Source organism: Terrapene carolina, unplaced genomic scaffold (assembly GCF_002925995.2).
Source record: "Terrapene carolina triunguis isolate 2854851 unplaced genomic scaffold, T_m_triunguis-2.0 Scaffold55, whole genome shotgun sequence".
NCBI classification, from domain to species: Eukaryota; Metazoa; Chordata; order Testudines; family Emydidae; genus Terrapene; species Terrapene triunguis.
The window spans coordinates 1,829,096-1,847,904 of record NW_020664406.1 but is presented as its reverse complement, the minus strand read 5'-3'; the positions used below and the strand labels follow the sequence as shown (position 1 = coordinate 1,847,904).

The 18,809-nt window shown below is 46.0% G+C and overlaps 1 protein-coding gene across 5 annotated transcripts in view; it reads left to right on the top strand.

Moving 5' to 3' along the window:
* LOC112118937 (ribonuclease P protein subunit p40) overlaps nt 1-18,809 on the top strand; it is a 50,513-nt gene that overhangs the window by 16,142 nt on the left and 15,562 nt on the right. The window contains exon 1 of one of the 5 annotated variants that reach the window (XM_026658789.1): nt 11,842-12,417. The exons of the other annotated variants lie outside the window; for them this stretch is intronic. Coding sequence (XP_026514574.1) covers nt 12,292-12,417 — 126 coding nt within the window. The 5' untranslated portion in view covers nt 11,842-12,291. Of the gene's footprint in view, nt 1-11,841; nt 12,418-18,809 lie in introns of those variants that run through there. 5 annotated transcript variants of the gene reach the window in all.

Genomic DNA, 18,809 nt, shown 5'->3' with positions numbered 1-18,809 from the left:
AGAGGAAATTTTGTGATTGACTCAGCTATTTGGACTAAATCCAATTACAGGAAACGTGTTTGTTCTAAGTACCCAAATTTACAAGTTGCTTGTTCTCAGGAAGATTTTGACTAGTTTAATCATCACTATAAACAGCATAAAGGGATAAGAAACACAAACACCACACATTCAAACTGGGAACAAATAAAAGTAAAACAAGAATGAAATAAAACTACAAATGCACACCCGCTAGATTTCTCTGCTGAAAGGGACCAGAGAGATAGGAAAACTCCATAACAGTCCCCTCACATTATTTCTCACTAAGCATCCCCTAAGAGAAAGGAATTTGGGACACTTCCCTGTCTGATAGATCTTGGGGATCGGAGGGACAGGGCAACCCAGCCCTGTGGATATAGGACCCTACCATCTGTGGGACTTCTGCCTCTGCACTGTTCCATGGCTCCCCCTCCCATGGCATCACAGTCCCTATAGAAGCTTTGCTTCCACTAACTGGATCCTATGTGGCTGCTCAGTGGCCTTTGTAGGGGGGGCGGACCAGGGGAAATCAATACAATTTCCAGCTATATTAGTTCTCTGCCACATTTCCACATGAAAATTCAGTGGCTCTACATAGGACAATGCCATTAAATGTAGCCAGTCCCCTGTTCCTTACTCCTAAGCCCCAAATACCCATGGAACCCCTTCCTCACATAGGGAGGGGGTGATGGTGCTGTGGAGGCAGCAATCCCCTTACTTAAAAGCTGACGGCAGGAGATCTGTGCGTAGAGGGTCCCTTTCAAGAACATATGTGTATATAAGATGCTTTAAGCCTTAAACATCAGTGGTTTTGTATACAGACCATGACCAACATTTTTTAAAAAAGGAGCCTACAGTTAGGCTCCAAAGTTCACGTTTAAGCACCTAAGGGTGGGATTTTAAAAAGTGCCTAAGTGACTTAGAAACCCAGGTCCTAACATCAGTGGGGCTTGTGCTAGGTTACCTAGGGGTTTTTGAAAAATCCCACCCTTCAGTGCCTAAATACAGTAGTGGGGCTGAAGGGGTGACCACCCTGTCTGCCTCCAGTGAATTTCAGGTGTATGCGTGGTGTCTTTTCACACAGGGCTGGAGAGCAAGCCTTTCCCGCATTCCCGCAGCAGCAGTGACTCCTGTCCCATGGGGCTGGGCCCAATTCCCTGCTCTGGGTCACAGAACCATTCAGGTTTGGCCCTAAGTCTCACTGAAAGTAAATAAGACCTAAGTGCCTAAGATATGTTTGAAAAGGGGACTTAGGATCTTAAATCCATTAGGTGCTTTTGAAAACCTAAAATAGACTGGTAAAGTGTTGCTTTGCTCATCTTAGAGGAGGGCCTGTTCCCCTAAATCAGGGGTTCTCAAACTGTGAGTCGGGACCCCATTTTAATGGAGTCGCCAGGGCTAGTGTTAGATTAGCTGGGGCCCAGGACTGAGGCCGAAGCCTGAGGGCTTCAGCCCTAGGCAGGTGGGCTAAGGTTACATGCTCCTTGCCCAGGGCAGAAGCCCTTGGGCTTCAGCTTTGGCCCCCCAGCCAGGGTGGCGGGGCTATGGGCTGGTTCGGGCTTCAGTCCCCCCCCCTCCTGGGGTTGTGTAGTAATTTTTGTTGTCAGAAGGGGGTCACGGTGCAATGAAGTTTGAGAGCTGCTGCCCTAAATTATTACAAGTTCTGGATTGCTTTGTAGTTACTTCTTAGGTTTTAAGGTTAACATGAAGAGAGATGACTGGAATTCAGGTCTCAAGAAACTCGGCAGCTATTGCTTTTTTAATACCTGGGCACCACATAGCCACGGACAGCAGGCTAGATAGCTCAGGAAAGCTGTGCATACCAATAGTAAAGGAACTAAGTCCAAAATACAAGTGTAAAGGTTTCTTATTGGCTAAGAAACCACACTCCTCTGTCTCTATGGCTTTCTTACTCTGCTGGCAGCATTTTCAGTATTGCTCTGACGGAGATAAGCAGCAACATGATCTTGGCATTGGGTTGAAAAACAGTATTTCAAAAACCCGGCTAAAATCTTTAGGCAAAATCCTGCAGTCCGTACTCATTCAAAATACCTCTCTTACACCAATAGGAGCTTTGCACGAGAAAGAACTGCAGTAGTGGGCCTTTTATGAACAACTGAATGTTTTTGGAATGTAACACAACAGTTTATTAAAGGAAAATGTCAGCGTTTTTCTCTCAAAATATTTATTAAAAATAGACCTCAGCATAACAAGCATTATTAAAGCAATAGATGCAGGAATTGCAACATTTTAATGGCATTAGATGACTTACTGGAAGCTGGTATCTTCCCTAAGGATGCTAAAAATGTGATTAACTGAGATGGAAAATAACTCTTTCAGCAGGAAAAGCACATAGTTTTGAATGCTGTTTACATTTGAACATGGATTTTAAAAATGTGCGCAGAGGAGGAAATGTAGCATTATTTTATTTTTGGTCTGCTTTGGGCTCCATAGTGCCATTTAAGGGCTGCCGTGTACTGCCCTGGTGGAACACCAGGAGGCATCTTACAGAATGTCTTTCAGAGCCCCCTGGTGTACAAGGGAAGCATAGCTGCTATTCCACCCCATTGTGGGATGCAGTACACTGCTCCCTGTGTGCTGATCCCACTCCCAAGGCAATGTGGAAGAATAGAGCCATAGTCCTACCTCCTCCGGGACAACTTGCATCTAAGGGCACACTGAAGGCGTGAGTTTAAATTAAAGGAGATATCCTATCTCCTAGAACTGGAAGGGACATTGAGTCCAGTCCCATGCCTTCACTAGCAGGACCAAGTACTGATTTTGCCCCAGATCCCTAAGTGGTCCCCTCAAGGATTGAGCTCACAATGCTCGGTTTAGTAGGCCAATGCTCAAACCACAGAGCTATCCCTCCCCCTGCCTTGTGCTACCCTGAATGCAGGGACTGCATGCAACTGTGCTGTGAAAGGAAGGTGACTTGCAACTCTCTACCACCACTGTGATAAATAAAGGGGGTGGGGGGTTGCTCCCTTTGATTGACACCCAGCCAGCCAGTTAGCTGTAAAATCCCTTTTGATAGCTGTTCTTTACTTGCTTTACCTGTAAAGGGTTAAAAAGTCCCCCAGGTAAAGAAAAAAAGTGGGCACCTGACCAAAAGAGCCAATGGGAAGGCTAGAACTTTTTAAAATGGAAGAAGAAACTTTCCCTTTGTCTGTTGGTCTCTTTGGGCTGCAGGGACACAGAGCAGCAATGCTATAAGTATGAATGCTGTGTAAGGTTTAAACCAGGTATGAAAAATTATTTTCCATACCTAGCAGGACTTATTGGGATAGGGCAGGGGTGGCCAACCTGAGCCTGAGAAGGAGCCAGAATTTACCAATGTACATTTCCAAAGAGCCACAGAAATACATTAGCAGCCACCCACCAATCAGTGCCTCCCCCTCCCTCCCAATCCGCTGTTTCGTGGTGTGCAGGAGGCTCTGGGTGGGAGCAGGAGAAGCGAGGGTATAGCAGGCTCAGGGGAGGGGGCGGGAAGGGGTGGAGTGGGGGCAGAGCCAGGGGTTGATCAGTAAGCACCCTCCGGCACATTGGAAAGTTGGCGCCTGTAGCTCCAGCCCCTGAGTCGGTGCCTATACAAGGAGCCGCATGTTAACTTCTGAAGAGCCGCATGTGGCTCCGGAGCCACAGGTTGGCCACCCCTGGGATATGGAATGTTTAGGTAGACCCAATCAGGTGGTTATTATTTTTTTTTTTGGCTTGTGGATCTCCTCTGTGCTAACCCCAGATGCTTTTGTTTGCTTGTAACCTTTAAGCTGAATCCCAAAAAGCTATTTTGGGTGCTTAATTTTTGGAATTGCTCTTTTAAAATCTAGCAAAAGCTTAAGTTCCAAATGTATTTTTTTTTTAATAAAATTTACCTTTTTTAAGAACAGGATTGGATTTTTGGTGTCCTAAAAGGTTTGTGCATATGTTGTTTAATTAGCTGGTGGCAACCGCTAATTTCCTTTGTTTTCTTTCTCAGCTTTTCCCTGGAGGGGGGGTGAAAGGGCTTGAGGGTACCCCACAGGGAGGAATTCCCAAATGCTCCTTCCTGGGTCTCAGGGTTTTTTTTTTTTTTTTTTTTTATTTGTGTGGTGGCAGAGTTTACCAAGCCAAGGTCAGAGAAAAGCTGTAACCTTGGGAGTTTAATACAAGCCTGGAGTGGCAAGTATTAATTTTTAGAATCCTTGCAGGCCCCCACCTTCTGTACTCGAAGTGCCAGAGTGGGGATTCAGCCTTGACAACCACCATGCCCAGTAAAGGCCAACCACAATCTCACCCTTTAAAGACAGATGGAGGCCGAGATTTCTACACAAAGATAGATCACAAGCACTCCCACTCTCCTTTGAATGGATTTTGTCTGATAACCTCCTCCCCATTTTCTGCTTTCTTACTCTGTCGAGGGCAGTGGTGGGAAACCTGCGGCCTGTCAGGGTAAACTGCTGATGGGCCACGAGACAGTTTACATTGACCATCCGCAGGCACGGCCGCCCGCAGCTTCCAGTGGCTGCGGTTCGCCATTCCTGGCCAATGGGAGTTGTTTACATTGACCGTCCCTGCGGCCGCTTCCCGCAGCTCCCATTGGCCGGGAACAGCAAACTGCGGCCACTGGGAGCTGCCGGCGGCCGTGCATGTGGACGGTCAATGTAAACAAACGGTCTCACGGCCTGCCAGCGGATTACCCTGACAGGCCACAGGTTGCCCACCACTGATCTAGAGTCACAAGGTCAGAGTGAGATGTTTCCTAGCCAGACAGCTCCTTTCTCTTTATTCTAACTCCCAAGTCACAGTGAAATTAACAAAGGCAATGCATCCCATGGTTAGCTAGTGTTCACTACTCTTCCAGGCTTGAGAAAATGTTTTTGTTGGCGTCAGCAAAAGTTCAAAAAATTATGGTTATTTACCAACACCTCTTAGGTTCCTTGAGTACATTAACTGTACAGATCCCAACTCTTTAGCATCGAGTTGCAACCTGCTAGAAAATGGTGAACAGTGAGGCCATTTTCACAATCTGTCACTGAGCTGAACATTTGAGCCTGAGAGTATTAAAGGAAACCATGGCTTAGCCATTTTTCAATTCCTCCAACTTCCTCAAGAATTCCTAGAAAAGCCTCTGAAGAAGTGAGTAAGGAGTCTGAAGAAAATGTACCATGATCGAGTGAAATGCCATTTTTCAGTTTCAAAATCTCAAAAGGAAAAACCAAAGATGGATTTTTCACATTTTATTCCTTTTAGCTAACAGTCTTAGGCAGCCTGATGTATTGGTCTGTAACTGTTTTATGAAGTATAGCAGCGCTTATACAGAAATGCAAAACAAGATGTTTTCTTTAGAAACACCACTAATGATGGCCAAGGTTAGAAGATTCAAGGCAACTTCCTTCCTTTTCTTTTTCAGTCAACAATATTTGAGAGAGAGAAAAACATTGACTGGAAGCAAGAATGTTTTGATGGCAGCTTAGAAACATACACCAGATTCAAAGTAAACATGGCAAATAATTTGCAAGGTTTAATTTTAGGATTTTTATATATATCTGACTTTTGATCACAGAAGATACTCCAGAATGCCCAGAAATTAAAAAGTGCATGTCACCTTTTAAACCCATTTTCTGTTCTATATTGCAGCCTCACACATTCACTGTTCTCCAGCTTTGAAAAACCAAATAAAGATCTGTTTTCAAAGCTGAAAAAATATATGGAAGAGGCAGTTGGCTTCTGCAACAAAAAAATGTTTCCATATAATGTGAAGATCGGGCTTTTATTTCCAAATCCAGTCATCTTTATAGAAAACAGAATCAACTTTTAACCAGTGCCAGGCAACATTTCACAAATCCCACCTTACTCCAAGCTATTACCATGGATGTTGCCTCAAGGCATTTCCTCTTGCCTACATCCTATAATTTTCTTCAAACATAACAAATTGAATTGCTGTATAACTGCATTACCCAGACCGTGGATTGAGATCCCTAGGGAGATTGGCGTGGATTTCTGAGTATTGAGCGGTTTAAATTATTTAACTTTTAAGATAAGAAAATGTCCATTTTCACAATACTCAGAAACCTCACACTAATTAAATACAGAAATACAGTAATAGCCATTAAAAACTCAACATTTCTCACCTATTTCCATGCACCAATATAGCCTATTTAAGCATAGGTAAATACTATGGTATCTTGGAGACCACTGTATGGTAACTGTTGCAAATACCTACTTTTTAATACAGTCCATTTGTCTGGTGAGCTGAGGGGAAAGGAAAAAACCCACAAGACTATGGGTTGTGCTGCAGATAGGTAGATTTCATCTCTGGTGCAATGAGCTTATTTGACTCAGAGGCATGAATTTTCTCACAGCCCACGTCCATTGATCTTCATGGGATAATGTAAAGCCTATTTGTTCATGCAGGCTTTTGCCTGTGGGGTTGATAATGGGCTATCTCTGTGCGTATAGTTGAATTTTGCAGTGGAGTCTCTCTGTATAGTTGACATTAGTAATCAACTATTTTTTGTATTTTTAAAAGACTTTGTGAATTAGCCAGTGACAAATGTAATTGGTACAATTTTTAAATTAGAAAACCACTGTGATTACACATGCAAGTGGTTGGATGCCTAAATATCCATTTTTGTGTATAATTACAAAATTTGTACAAGCAGTTGCAGTAACTATACAGTCAATGTAGGTGCAAATCTCAGACTTCCTTTAAATATGTTGCTGAGCTACTGACCTCAGAGTTCTGTACCTTAACAAAAGCCTATCAAGCCAGATGGTCTGAGCCAGTGAGCTCACAGCCTTGTCATCAGACTAGCAAGATAACAGAAATGAGTGCCATAAAATCAACCTAGGAGGCCAGAGATGCTGAGCTAGTGACTTCACAGTGGTCTCTCCCTTGCCATCAGACCAGTAATCTAGGGTTACTACAGACCTCACAAAGACCTGCCTCTTTACATCACCTAGCAAGCTATAGGTGTTGAGCCAGTGATATCACAGAGACCTAGACCTTACCATAACCACAGAACACTCTAGCCTGACATGGTAATGGAGCACAGTCACTCATGTCACAGAGGGCTGAGGCTTGATATAAATTCTGTAAGCTAAGAATGCTGAGCTACTAACCTTAAGGAGGCATGAGCTTTGGCATCAGTCTGACGAGCTATAGCTGATGAGTTAGTAATTTCAGAGACCTGAGCCTGCACATCAGTCTAACAGCTATAGATCCTGAGGTAGTTACCTCAAAGAAGTTTACGCCTGGATATTAGTCCTGCTAGCTAATGGTGCTGAGCCAGGGATGTCACACAGGCCTACTTTTGACATGAGACCAGTAAGCTAGAGGTGCTGAGCCAGTGACCCTAACAGAGTCCTGTGTCTTGGTACCAGCCCAGTACCGTAGAGCTGCACAGCCAGTCAGCTCCCAGAGGCCTGTGGTTTGTCATCACAATCCAGCAAGCTAGAGATGCTGAGCTAGTGAACTTAAAGAAACCTAACTATTTACATCAGTCCAACAAGCTAAAGCTGGTGAACTAGTAAAATCTCAGAAACTTGGCCCTTTACATATATCCAGCACACTACAGCTGCCGAGCAAATGACATAACTGTGGTCTGTGTCTTAAAATCAGTCCAGCAAGCTGAAGGAACTTTTCCCTTAGCCCAGCTAAAGGGGCTGAGGAACCAATCTCATATAGTCCTGGCCTGGACAGTAGCCAGAAAAGCCAGAGATGCTGAGCCGTGACCTTCACAGAGTAACAGCCCAGCATGCTAATGCTGCTAGACCAGTCATCTCACATATGCTTTTGGTTAGCTCAGGAGCTAGCGCTGTTGAACAGATATAAAAGCTCAGGCTTCTTCCAAACTCAGCTTGTACAGCTTACTGGACTTACGTCAAGACACAGTCTTCTGTCTCCTCTTTCTGTTGTTTATGTATTGGAAAGCTCTGTGAGCCACTTTAAGTAAACAGTGCTATATAAATTTGATAGCCTTGTGCATGCATAAACAGCAGCAAGGTTGACTTGGTACCTATGGATATGGTCACATTTGCTATTTTGTACTGTTCTAAAGTGAATGAGGGGACAGCAAGCCAGGGGACAAGGGAGATACAGTGAGCAAGGGTGAGCAGGGAGCAGATAGAAAAGGCAAGGTTTTTACATGTTCTCCATCATTAAAGGATCTAAGAAAAGCCAAAACTGATGGCCTAATGCTGCAAACACTTGCCATCAAACACTGTGCTTACCATCTGAGTAACCCTATTGAGGGTGAGAGACCAGGAAAATGGAAATGCATTGTTATTTGTAAAATCCTGCAAAAACTGGATGCATGTTAATACTCAGAGTCCTGATATGTCTCCACAGCATTCTGACACACCTGAACAGAGTCCCAATGCATATTGGCCTGTCTCATGCAGTTCCAACACACTGGACAGCGCCTCGGGCAGGGCCGGCTCCAGGCACCAGCTAAAGAAGCAGGTGCTTGGGGCGGCCAGTACCAAGGGGCGGCACTCCGGCCGCTATTGGGGCGGCACGTCTGGGGTCTTCGGCGGCAATTCGGCGGCGGGTCCCTCTGGGAGCGAAGGACCTGCCGCCGAAGAGTGGAGTGGTGCGATCGCGCTGCCGCGGCTTTTTTTTTTTTGCCACTTGGGGCGGCAGAAAACCTGGAGCCGGCCCTGGCCTCGGGATCCAGATACTTCCTCTGCGGGGTTGTGAGGTGTCTGCCACGGTGACAAGGTGCTTGACACATATCATTAGGTGCCCAACACATCCAGCAGGACCCTGAAACATCCCTGTTTGCTTGACATATCCCTCAAGGTGTCCATAATCCCCAAAACATCCCACATGGTGCCAATATATGCTGCGAGTGCCTCACATGCCCACTGTTTGCTCAGCACTTCAGTGGGGTCCTGCCACATCCCTCAGGAGGCTGACAAGTGTCACATAGAATACAAATACTTTAAATTATCCAGCCATTTTTACTGGCACATGGTGGGAATCCGGGGGGGGGGGGGGGGGGGGGAGAGGACAAAACTGATAGAAGGCAACTGCCCAGGTTAAGCATTCTACAGCCAATTGCCACTCCCCATTTGCTCATTTGCTGCTGAGGGAGTTGTGCTGCAGGCTTCACTGCTATCAGTGTGTGTTTTGGGCAGGAGTGCTATGTAGCACTACCACTGTGCTTACTGCAGAGAAGTCTTTGAATTATGATTTGAAGATGTCAGTAACTCAGCCAGAGGTTATGGGTCTATTACAGGAGTGGGTGGGTGAGATTCTGTGGCCTGCAATGTGCAGCAGGTCAGACTGATCATGATGGTCCCTTCTGACCTTAAAGTCTATGAGCATGAGAGGGTGGGGGAACAGACTACCACTATCAGTGTAGAGAGAGAGGTTTCTATGTTCCTGTATCTGTGGGTTTGGGGGACTGGGGAATCCTATAGGACAGCAGTTCTCAAACTTTAGCAACCTGAGGACCCTCATTTTTATTTAATTTTTTTCAGGGACTTCCAAGCCCCCTGCTCAGTCCCAGGCCCCACCCCTGCCCCTCTCTTTCCTCCCTGAGCGTGACCCGTCTCCACTCCTCCCCCTCCCTCCCAGCGCCTCCTGCATGCGGCTGAACAGCTGTTCCGCGGCTTGTAGGAGGCACTGGGAGGGAGGGAGAAGAGTTGATCAGCAGGGCCGGTGGCCCTGGACATGACTCGTGGACCCCCTGAAGTACCCTCACAGACGACAGACCCCTGTCTGAGAAACTCTGCTATAGGATGTATTTAGTGCCAGTGTGGCTTCCTGTGGATTGTACTATTATCAGTGTGTCTGAGGGTTTCCTAAATGCTATCATTGTATGTGTGTGGAGAGGGTTCCTATCAATGCACGGGTCTGTATGAGGGCAATTTCCTATGCAATGTACAGTTGTCAACAATGGGGACTTATATGTGTGTGAAGAGGGAGTATATGACATGTACCACTATTAATAATGTGTAGGGGGTGGGGTTCCACAATGTTGCTCCTCAGTTATTTCCCACATATCCAATCTGTCATCAAGTGTCTGATCCATAGTCCTGGTGCTCTCTCTTCCTCTTTACACTTACCACTCCTTTGTCTGCAGGTTCACCATCTCTCATAGCAGTATTATGCTCCTTTGTTTCTCCCCATTTGCTGCTCTACTCTAGCCAAAATGCCACTTAACGTGTCATCTTTCTCACCTCACTCTGTGTATCATTTCAGAGCTGTAACCATACAATTTTATGTCTGCGTGGCACAAAATAGGCACATTAGCCATTTGCTACACATTTTGGAGGCTTCAACTATATATCCAATGTTTAGGAGGATGTAAATTGGAGGTGGTAGTGATGTGGCCTAAGTTGTCAGTGTAGCAGTCACTCATGCTGAGGACCTGATTTTTCCTTTACCCCATACCATATGTAATGATTTACCCCACTGTGACATGAATGCAAAATTGATTATGGGACAGCATAATACACCCACTTTGAATTCACATTGCACTGATATAAATGACTACAGAAGGTGCAATGGAGAATCAGGTCTAAAAATACAAATGACACATTGATCATGGATGGACTTTGATGCATTGTCCCAGCAGCATCCCAATCCCTTTCACTTCTCTGTTTTGCATTTGGTGAGACAATTAGCTTTTTGTCCCCTTTAAAACTGATGACAATTCTTTTAAACATCAAAACCACAGGTGAAAATGTTTAACTCTATACTGAATCAACTCTTTAGCAGGTTGCTACAACCTGCTGTAATAATTTTATTGTGAGTCTTAAGATAGTTTGTGTTTTTCTTAAAGCTTCAACTCCTGGAGTCAGTGATTAAGTGAAAATAGGTTTCAGTGGTAGCCGTGTTATTTTGTATCAGAAAAAAAACAAAAAAGAACAAAAAAAAAAATGAGGAGTCCTTGTGGCAGCTTAGAGACTAACAAATTTATTTGGGCATAAGCTTTCCTGGGCTAGAACCCACTTCATCAGATGTATGAAATAAAAAATACAGGAGCAGGTATAAATACATGAAAGGATGACCTAACACTTGGTAAAGCACCCCCATCCTTTCATGTATTTATAACTGCTCCTGTATTTTTTACTTCATACATCTGATGAAGTGGGTTCTAGTCCACAGAAGTTTATGTCCAAATAAATTTGTTAGTCTCTAAGGTGCCACAAGGACGCCTCATTTTTTAAGTGAAAATATTAACTCCCTGTTGCCAATGCTTGCAGTTTTTATCACAACTTTTGCAATATTTTGTATTTTTCTTCTTAAACCTCCAGATGCTGGAGTCTAGTCATTCTGTGAAAATCTCAACTTTCATCTTGCAAAAAGGAAGTTTCTAAGGCTGATGATTGCAAAGAAATCCTTGAAAACATGGCCCAAGTCCACCTTAAAAGCTCACAAACCAGATGACAAAAAGAACACCGTTTTTAAAAAATAACAATCTCATGATTGTAAAGCAAATCTCATGATTCTTTCAGCCTGTTGTGATTCTTAAATGCTAGTGGCTGGCAAGGCTGCAAAAACCAACACCAGATCCAAAAATGTTTAACCCTTGGGGGACAGGTAGGACAGGCCCTGAATGGGCTCTTCAGCAAGCAGCTTCTGACACAGATTATCTAGGTCAGGGGTAGGCAACCTGCGGCACGCGAGCTGATTTTCAGTGGCACTCACACTGCCCGGGTCCTGCCGACCGGTCCGGGGGGCTCTGCATTTTAATTTAATTTTAAATGAAGCTTCTTAAACATTTTAAAAACCTTATTTACTTTACATACAACAATAGTTTAGTTATATATTATAGTCTTATAGCAAGAGACCTTCTAAAAACGTTAAAATGTATTACTGTCACACGAAACCTTAAAGTAGAGTGAATAAATGAAGACTCGGCACACCACTTCTGAAAGGTTGCCGACCCCTGCTCTAGGGTGTTGGGCTACATTGTGCCTTAAATGCCCAGCCCTGTATGGGTTACTGCACCCAGCTACAGCATCCAAGCACCCCCAACCCTGCTCTGCCGCCTCTGCCCCTATTTTATCCCATTTTGCACATGGGGAGGGCAGCAGCAGCTTCGCCTGCTATTACTGCGCATGCGCATCCTCTCGCTCACTAATTACAAGGGTAGCACGAGCTGAGGCTACACCGGAAACAGCTGCTCTGCATCTGGGAGGCGGCCGGAAGTAACCTCACTGCCCCCCCTCTTCCTGCGCCTGCCTGCCCCCTCCCGCTGCGTGACGTGTGGGGGGGGAGACGAGGTGGCCCCCGGCTGCTTCCTTATTGGCGGCTGCTGCGCGGCGCGCGGATTCGGGATGTCGGTTCCGCTGCGGCGGCTCCGCGAGACCCCGCGGCACCTGCTGGTGTGCGAGAAAAGCCACGTGCGGCATGAGCGCTCCCGGCACGCGGCGCACGTGCGGAGTCACGCCTACAACTGCCGCGTGAGTGCGGGGCGGTTGGTGGCTGTTGGGGTGCGGGGGCTCTCTGTGAGGGAGCGGGAGGGGCCCCCTCCCCGCCTGGCTCGGTGTCTCCCTCCCAGCCCCGCTTCCTGGTGCCTGTCAGGGGCCGACTTCCTAGCCGCACCCGTGCGAGCTGCCCGGCCCTTGGCTACAAACGTGCCCCGGTTTCATGGAGCAGACTTAGAAACCCCTCTGCCGGGGCAAGCCCCTGGTGTAGACGCGGCTCTGCTGCCACATCTGCGGTACAGGGACTGTAGGGCAGGTGACCTGAATTATAAGCGTAGGCCGACATTAGGGGTCGTCCCCAGTTTGACCTGCTCCGTTTCAGAGGGGCAGCCGTGTTCGTCTGTATCAGCAAAAACAACCAGGAGTTCTTGTGGCACCTCAGAGACTAACAAATTAAAGCTTATGCCCAAATAAATTTGTTAATCTCTAAGGTGCTACAAGGGCGCCTTGTTGTTTCTGCTCAGTTTGTAAGGCTGCTCATGGGACTGGTGCACTTGTCTAGTGTAGACAAGTTCTCAGGCCTGGATTGCACTTAAAATTTAAAGAGGTACAGCTCTGGCACTCGGGAGTGTGAACAATCCTGAGCCTATAGCTACGCTGACCTAACCCCCGTGTAGACACCGCTGGGAAGGTGCCTGTCAACCTCGCTCCTGTCCTGTGGGGAGGTGGAGTTCCTAGACCAAAGGGAAAAACCCTTTCAGTTGGTGTTGGTTGCATTTATGTTACAGGTTATGCCGGCCTAGTTACAGTGACAACTATGCTGCTATAGTCTCTGTAATATAGACATGGCCTTAGACTGAAATACTAACAACCCAGAATCTACCAAGTGGTGTACACGCTGATCTCTTTTTCCCTTCTCTTCAAAAAAATAAAAAAAATCTAAAATTAAAATAGCTGAGCAACAGCCTCTTTTTTGTATAAAGGTTTGTATTGCCAATTTTTCCATGTACATCCGCTCCATGGATTATTTCAGTTCAGCTCAGCTCTTGGGACAGGTCTTCACAGATGAATGAATAAAGTTGTGTGACTATTTCTCCCCCCCGTCCCTCTTTTTTTCTTCTTTGCAGAGTGCTGGATTTTTAAAGCAAAGAGGGAAAAACCCCAAAACTTGATATATTTTCAATCCAGAGCAAAACACTTTTTCTCCCATCCAGTTATAATTTGTCAGTGGGATTGTAGATCATATTTTTAATCTAATCATGTCCTTCTAAAATATCATTTGGATGAAGTGATGATATATCAAGCTGGTAAAAACAAACAAAAATAAACTTATCACTTCTCTACTGGCACCTAAGGCTTTGAAATTGGTTATCCAACAAGATAATGTTGAAGGGGGAAGGAAAAGAGATCAGTGTTTACCAGCTGGTAGATTTTTGGTTGTTGGTATTTTAGTCTAAGGCCAGGTGTAAGCTCAGAAATTTGAATCTGTCACAGAAGTTGGTGCAATAAAAGATATTACTTCACTCACCTTTTCTGTATAATTCTATGTATGCATTTCTGAGATGCTTCTTTAAAGGACATGCAGTTGCTTCTAGAATGTCTCTTACGCTGGGACTGTTAGTTTTAACCAAACTGGATCCATTATTGGTCTGCAAGTTGCTGTGTTTCAAAAACTCCAAAACTTGCATCACATTTAACAGCTATATATGATGTATTGAACAAGGTGTCAAAAACAGATAAACAAGCCAACAGCAGATAGGTATTGTGATGCTTTCTTGAGGTGGTCCAGAACTGTAAGTCACCCTGTTATCCTTTCCGCCTTAGCAAAAGAAGGTTTGGTTGGTGTTATTCTGTGTGACAGCTCCCTGCCACCACAGTCTCCTGTTAGCTAGCCAAAAAAACTCCTTAGGATGCTGCCACCCCAGACTGTGCCTTGCAAATTAATCCTTGGTGCACTACAATTCTCAAACTCTCCAGAAGCATCTCTCTGCAGCATCCAGCCCCTGTCACTGGATGCTGACAGAACTACCAACTCTGCTGCCGCCAAAGAGACAGACTACACATCTGCCTGCTGGTTCGGCTGAGGATGCACACCTCTCTTTATTATAACAGCACTGAGATGAATTTATAATAAAGCAAAAGTAAGTTTATTAAGACCAGAGATTTAAGTGAAATTAAGCAGAGATAATAGAAACAGAAAATGGTTACAAATGAAACAAAAGTATAACATGTTTCTGAAGCTATATGTAACCTTAGCAGGCTCCATGCTTTGTCTAAAGCAGTTTTCTCACCTACAGCTACTTCTCAGCATCATCAACCCATCTGGTTGGAGATCCACTGTTCATAGATGCAAAGAGCACTGACCTCTTTGTTCCCTCAGTTATGAGTAGCAAGATGTCCTTTTGCTGCTTATATTCCCCAAAGTTCATAGTCTTTGTCCCAAGAGTCAGGCTGACTCCCTGCGGTTCAGATTATGAGGTGTCCTCTGGTGTGCTGATGCTGTGCTATTGCATCATCCTCTTGATAACTGGTGTTTACCTTGGATGCAAATGAAAGGTCCATTGTCTCTGGCATCCCTGTGCTCAGTTTACATTATAGACACAGGCGAATCAACATTCCCTTTGTCTAGGACAAACGTGATCAAATCTGCCCGCAGAACTTATTATAAAAACATATTTCCAGCACACATACATAACTCTTTATACTGCATCCATGCATCATCATGCAATGATATTAATGACTAGTGTGTCACCAGCTTTCACTGGATACTTCACACAACACTCTTTGCAGAAAATAACATGACAGCAATGTGGTAGATGTAATGAGTGTGTCATTGGAATTGGTATATTGGAATTGGAAAAGGTACAGAAAAGGGCAACAAAAATTATTAAGGGTATGGAACAGCTTCCATAGGAGGAGAGATTAAAAAGACTGGGACTTTTCAGCTTGGAAAAGAGATAACTAAGGGGGGATATGACAGAGGTCTATAAAATAATGACTGGTGTGGAGAAAGTAAATAAGGAAGTGTGATTTACTCCTCATAACACAAGAACTAGGGGTCACCAAATGAAATTAAGAGGCAGCAGGTTTAAAACAAACAAAAGGAAGTATTTCTTCACACAACACACAGTAAAACTGTGGAACTCCTTGCCAGAAGGTGTTCTGAAGGCCAAGACTATAACAGGGTTCAAAAAGGAACTAGATAAGTTCATGGAAGATAGATCTATCAATGGCTATTAGCCAGGATGGACAGGGATGTTGTCCCGAGCCTCTGTTTGCCTGAAGCTGGGAATGGGCAACGGAATGGATTGCTTGATGATTACCTGTTCATTCCCTCTGAAGCACCTGGCATTGGCCACTGTCGGAAGACAGGATACTGGGCTAGATGGACCTTTGGTCTGACCCAGTATGGCCGTTCTTTATGTCAGGCCTGATAGGAGTTACAGAACAGTGGGCCCTCTGCCATTGGCATTGAGTGCTTCTTAGGGTCACAGTATAGTTTTTAGACTTATTAGTGTGTAAGTTATTTGTAAATTAATCTTCCTGGCTGCAGCAGTACTTAAAGCCCAGATCCTGCAAACTGCTGCACACAGCCAGAACCCCATTGAAATCAGTGGAGCTCCATGTGGGTGTAAGGGTGCAGAATTGTGTCTAAAGATTAAAGGTACCAATCCTACAAGTGACTCCTTGGGGGTTGACCCCATTGGTCACATAGAGCATTATCTGGAATGGGGCCTAAGATTGCATGCAAACATTTGTAACCAAAGATTGGAAAGAGAGAGCTTCTCTCTTAGGCCTGGTCTACACTAGGCTTTTATGTCGACTTTAGCGCCGTTATATCGAATTAACCCTGCACCCGTCCACACCAGGAAGCCATTTAGTTCGACATAAAGCTCTCTTTAAATCGATTTCTGTAATCCTCCCCAACGAGAGGAGTAGCGCTAAATTCGACATGGCCATATCGAATTAGGCTAGGTGTGGATGGAAATCGACGGTAATAGCTCCGGGAGCTATCCCACAGTGCACCACTCTGTTGACGCTCTGGACAGCAGTCAGAGCTCGGATGCTCTGACCAGCCACACCCCCGGGAAAATTTGAATTCATTTTCATTTTCCTGTCTGGGCAGTTTGAATCTCAGTTCCTCTTTGGACATCGAGGGGAGCTCAGCAGCAGTGGCAACTATGCAGAGCTCTCCAGCAGAGATGGCCGTGCAATCTAATAGAAAGAGGGCCCCAGCATGGACTGATCGGGAAGTCTTGGATCTCATCGCAGTGTGGGGCGATGAGTCCGTGCTTTCAGAGCTGCGCTCCAAAAGAAGGAATGCTAAGATCTACGAGAAGATCTCCAAAGCCATGGCAGAGAGAGGCTACAGCCGGGATGCAACGCAGTGCCGCGTGAAAATCAAGGAGCTGAGACAAGGCTACCAAAAAACCAAAGAGGCTAACGGACGATCCGGATCCCAGCCCCACACATCCCGTTTCTACGAGGCACTGCATTCCATCCTGGGAGCGGCCGCCACCACTACCCCACCCCTGACCGTGGACTCCGAGGATGGGATCATGTCCGCGGCCGGTTCCTCGTCGGACATGACAGCGGACGGGGAAGATGAAGAAGGAGATGAGGAGGACGAGGCAGTCGACAGCGCTGGCACCGCTGATTTCCCCGACAGCCAGGAGCTCTTCATCACCCTTACCGAGATCCCGTACCAACCGTCCCCATCCCTTACCCCGGACACAGAATCAGGGGAAGGATCAAGCAGTAAGTGCTGTAAACATGTAAACATTTATTTAAAACAGAACGGTAATATTTATACTATTAACAATGTACATTTATAAAAGTTCTGTAAACTAGTAAAAAAATAATCAGGTACAAAACAGGAATATTTACAAAGGTAACAAATGGGTTTTCATGATTTCTCTGTCTTAGGCTCTTCTCAATTTAGTCCCAAGTGTTTTAAAAAATTTTCACAATGTCCGTTACTACATGATTCCCAGGCCCAAGACGCTCCACTCCAAAGTCCCAGTGCACCTACGCGAAAATCCGGTCAATGTGGCCGGGGATCGACGAGAAATCCTCGTAGGAGAACTCCTCGTAGGTCTCGTGGAGGTAGAGCTCAAGCCTGTTGATCAGGTTCCGGGGTAGGGCGATCTTAGTGGGCCCTCCGTGGTAGCAGACATGTCCCCTCCACGCCACAATCAAGTACTCCGGGATCATCGCACGACATAGCATGGCGGCATACGGCCCCGGTTTCTGCATGCTTTCCCGCAGCATGCGTTCTCTCTGGGTGTCCGGGATCCTCAGGAGGGTGATGTCGCTCATGACGCCCTGCTTTGAATTAGGGAGGGGAATGTTAGTATTGGGACTGCTTGACAGCCACGCGGTGGAGGGAGAGGGGCAGCATACAGGGATCTTTCCCTGGGACAGCCGCGAGGGGGTGGGACAGGGGCAGAGTTCATGCTGTCCTGATTGCTGGCAGCAGAGACTGGCATTGCTTTCAATGTGAAAGGAGGCCAGTGCTACTGCTGGAGTTTTAAGCAGCCACAAGTCTGCCGCTTACCATTATTGCCCGCTCCAGAAGTTCAGGTCTCCAGCCACAGTTCTCTGAACACTCCAAGACCTCCGCAAGTCCACAGGCACTGAAGGCGACGGCCGAAAATTCGACCTTGTCCTGAGTGCGCATGTGAGAGGTTCAGTGCATGGTCTTGTTCACAGAGAAAGACTAGGTTCTTTGTATACAATTTCATTTATCTGTCTCAGGAATTCACTCCCTTTTTACAATTCACAGAGACACATCTGCGACTGTCTCCCAACCCAGCCTGTCAGCACACTCCCAGAGGCTAGCGCAGATTAGGCGGAGGAAGAAGAAGACGCGTGAAGACATGTTCTCAGAACTAATGGACTGCTCCCGAGCCCAGGCAGCCCAGCAGACACAGTGGAGGGAGAACTTGTCACAAATGCACCGAGCAGTCATGGAACGGGAGGAGAGGTGGCGTCAGGAGGACCAACAGGCTACTGAAAAGCTGCTTGGACTAATGAGGGAGCAAACGGACACGCTCCGGCGCCTTGTGGATGTTCTGCAAGACCGGAGGCAGGAGGACAGAGCCCCGCTGCAGTCTATCTGTAACCGCCCTCACCCGCCACCAAGTCCCACACCCCCCTCACCCAAAGTCCAAAGAAGGAGGGGCGGCAAGGGCCGTTAAAACTTTCAGTCAACCCCTGCAGACTGCTCTAGCACTAGAAGGCTGACATTCCCCAAAATTTCATAAGCCCTTTCCTACCCACCTCACACAAACCCCCGTCCAAGTTTCACACCCCACGTTTCATGTCTGGTTCGCAATAAAATGTTTGTTTCTCTCCATTACTGTTTCAGTCAGGTTCTTTTGAGGGAGAGTCTGTCTGGAGGGGGGGAAGGGGCTTGGTAATTGGAC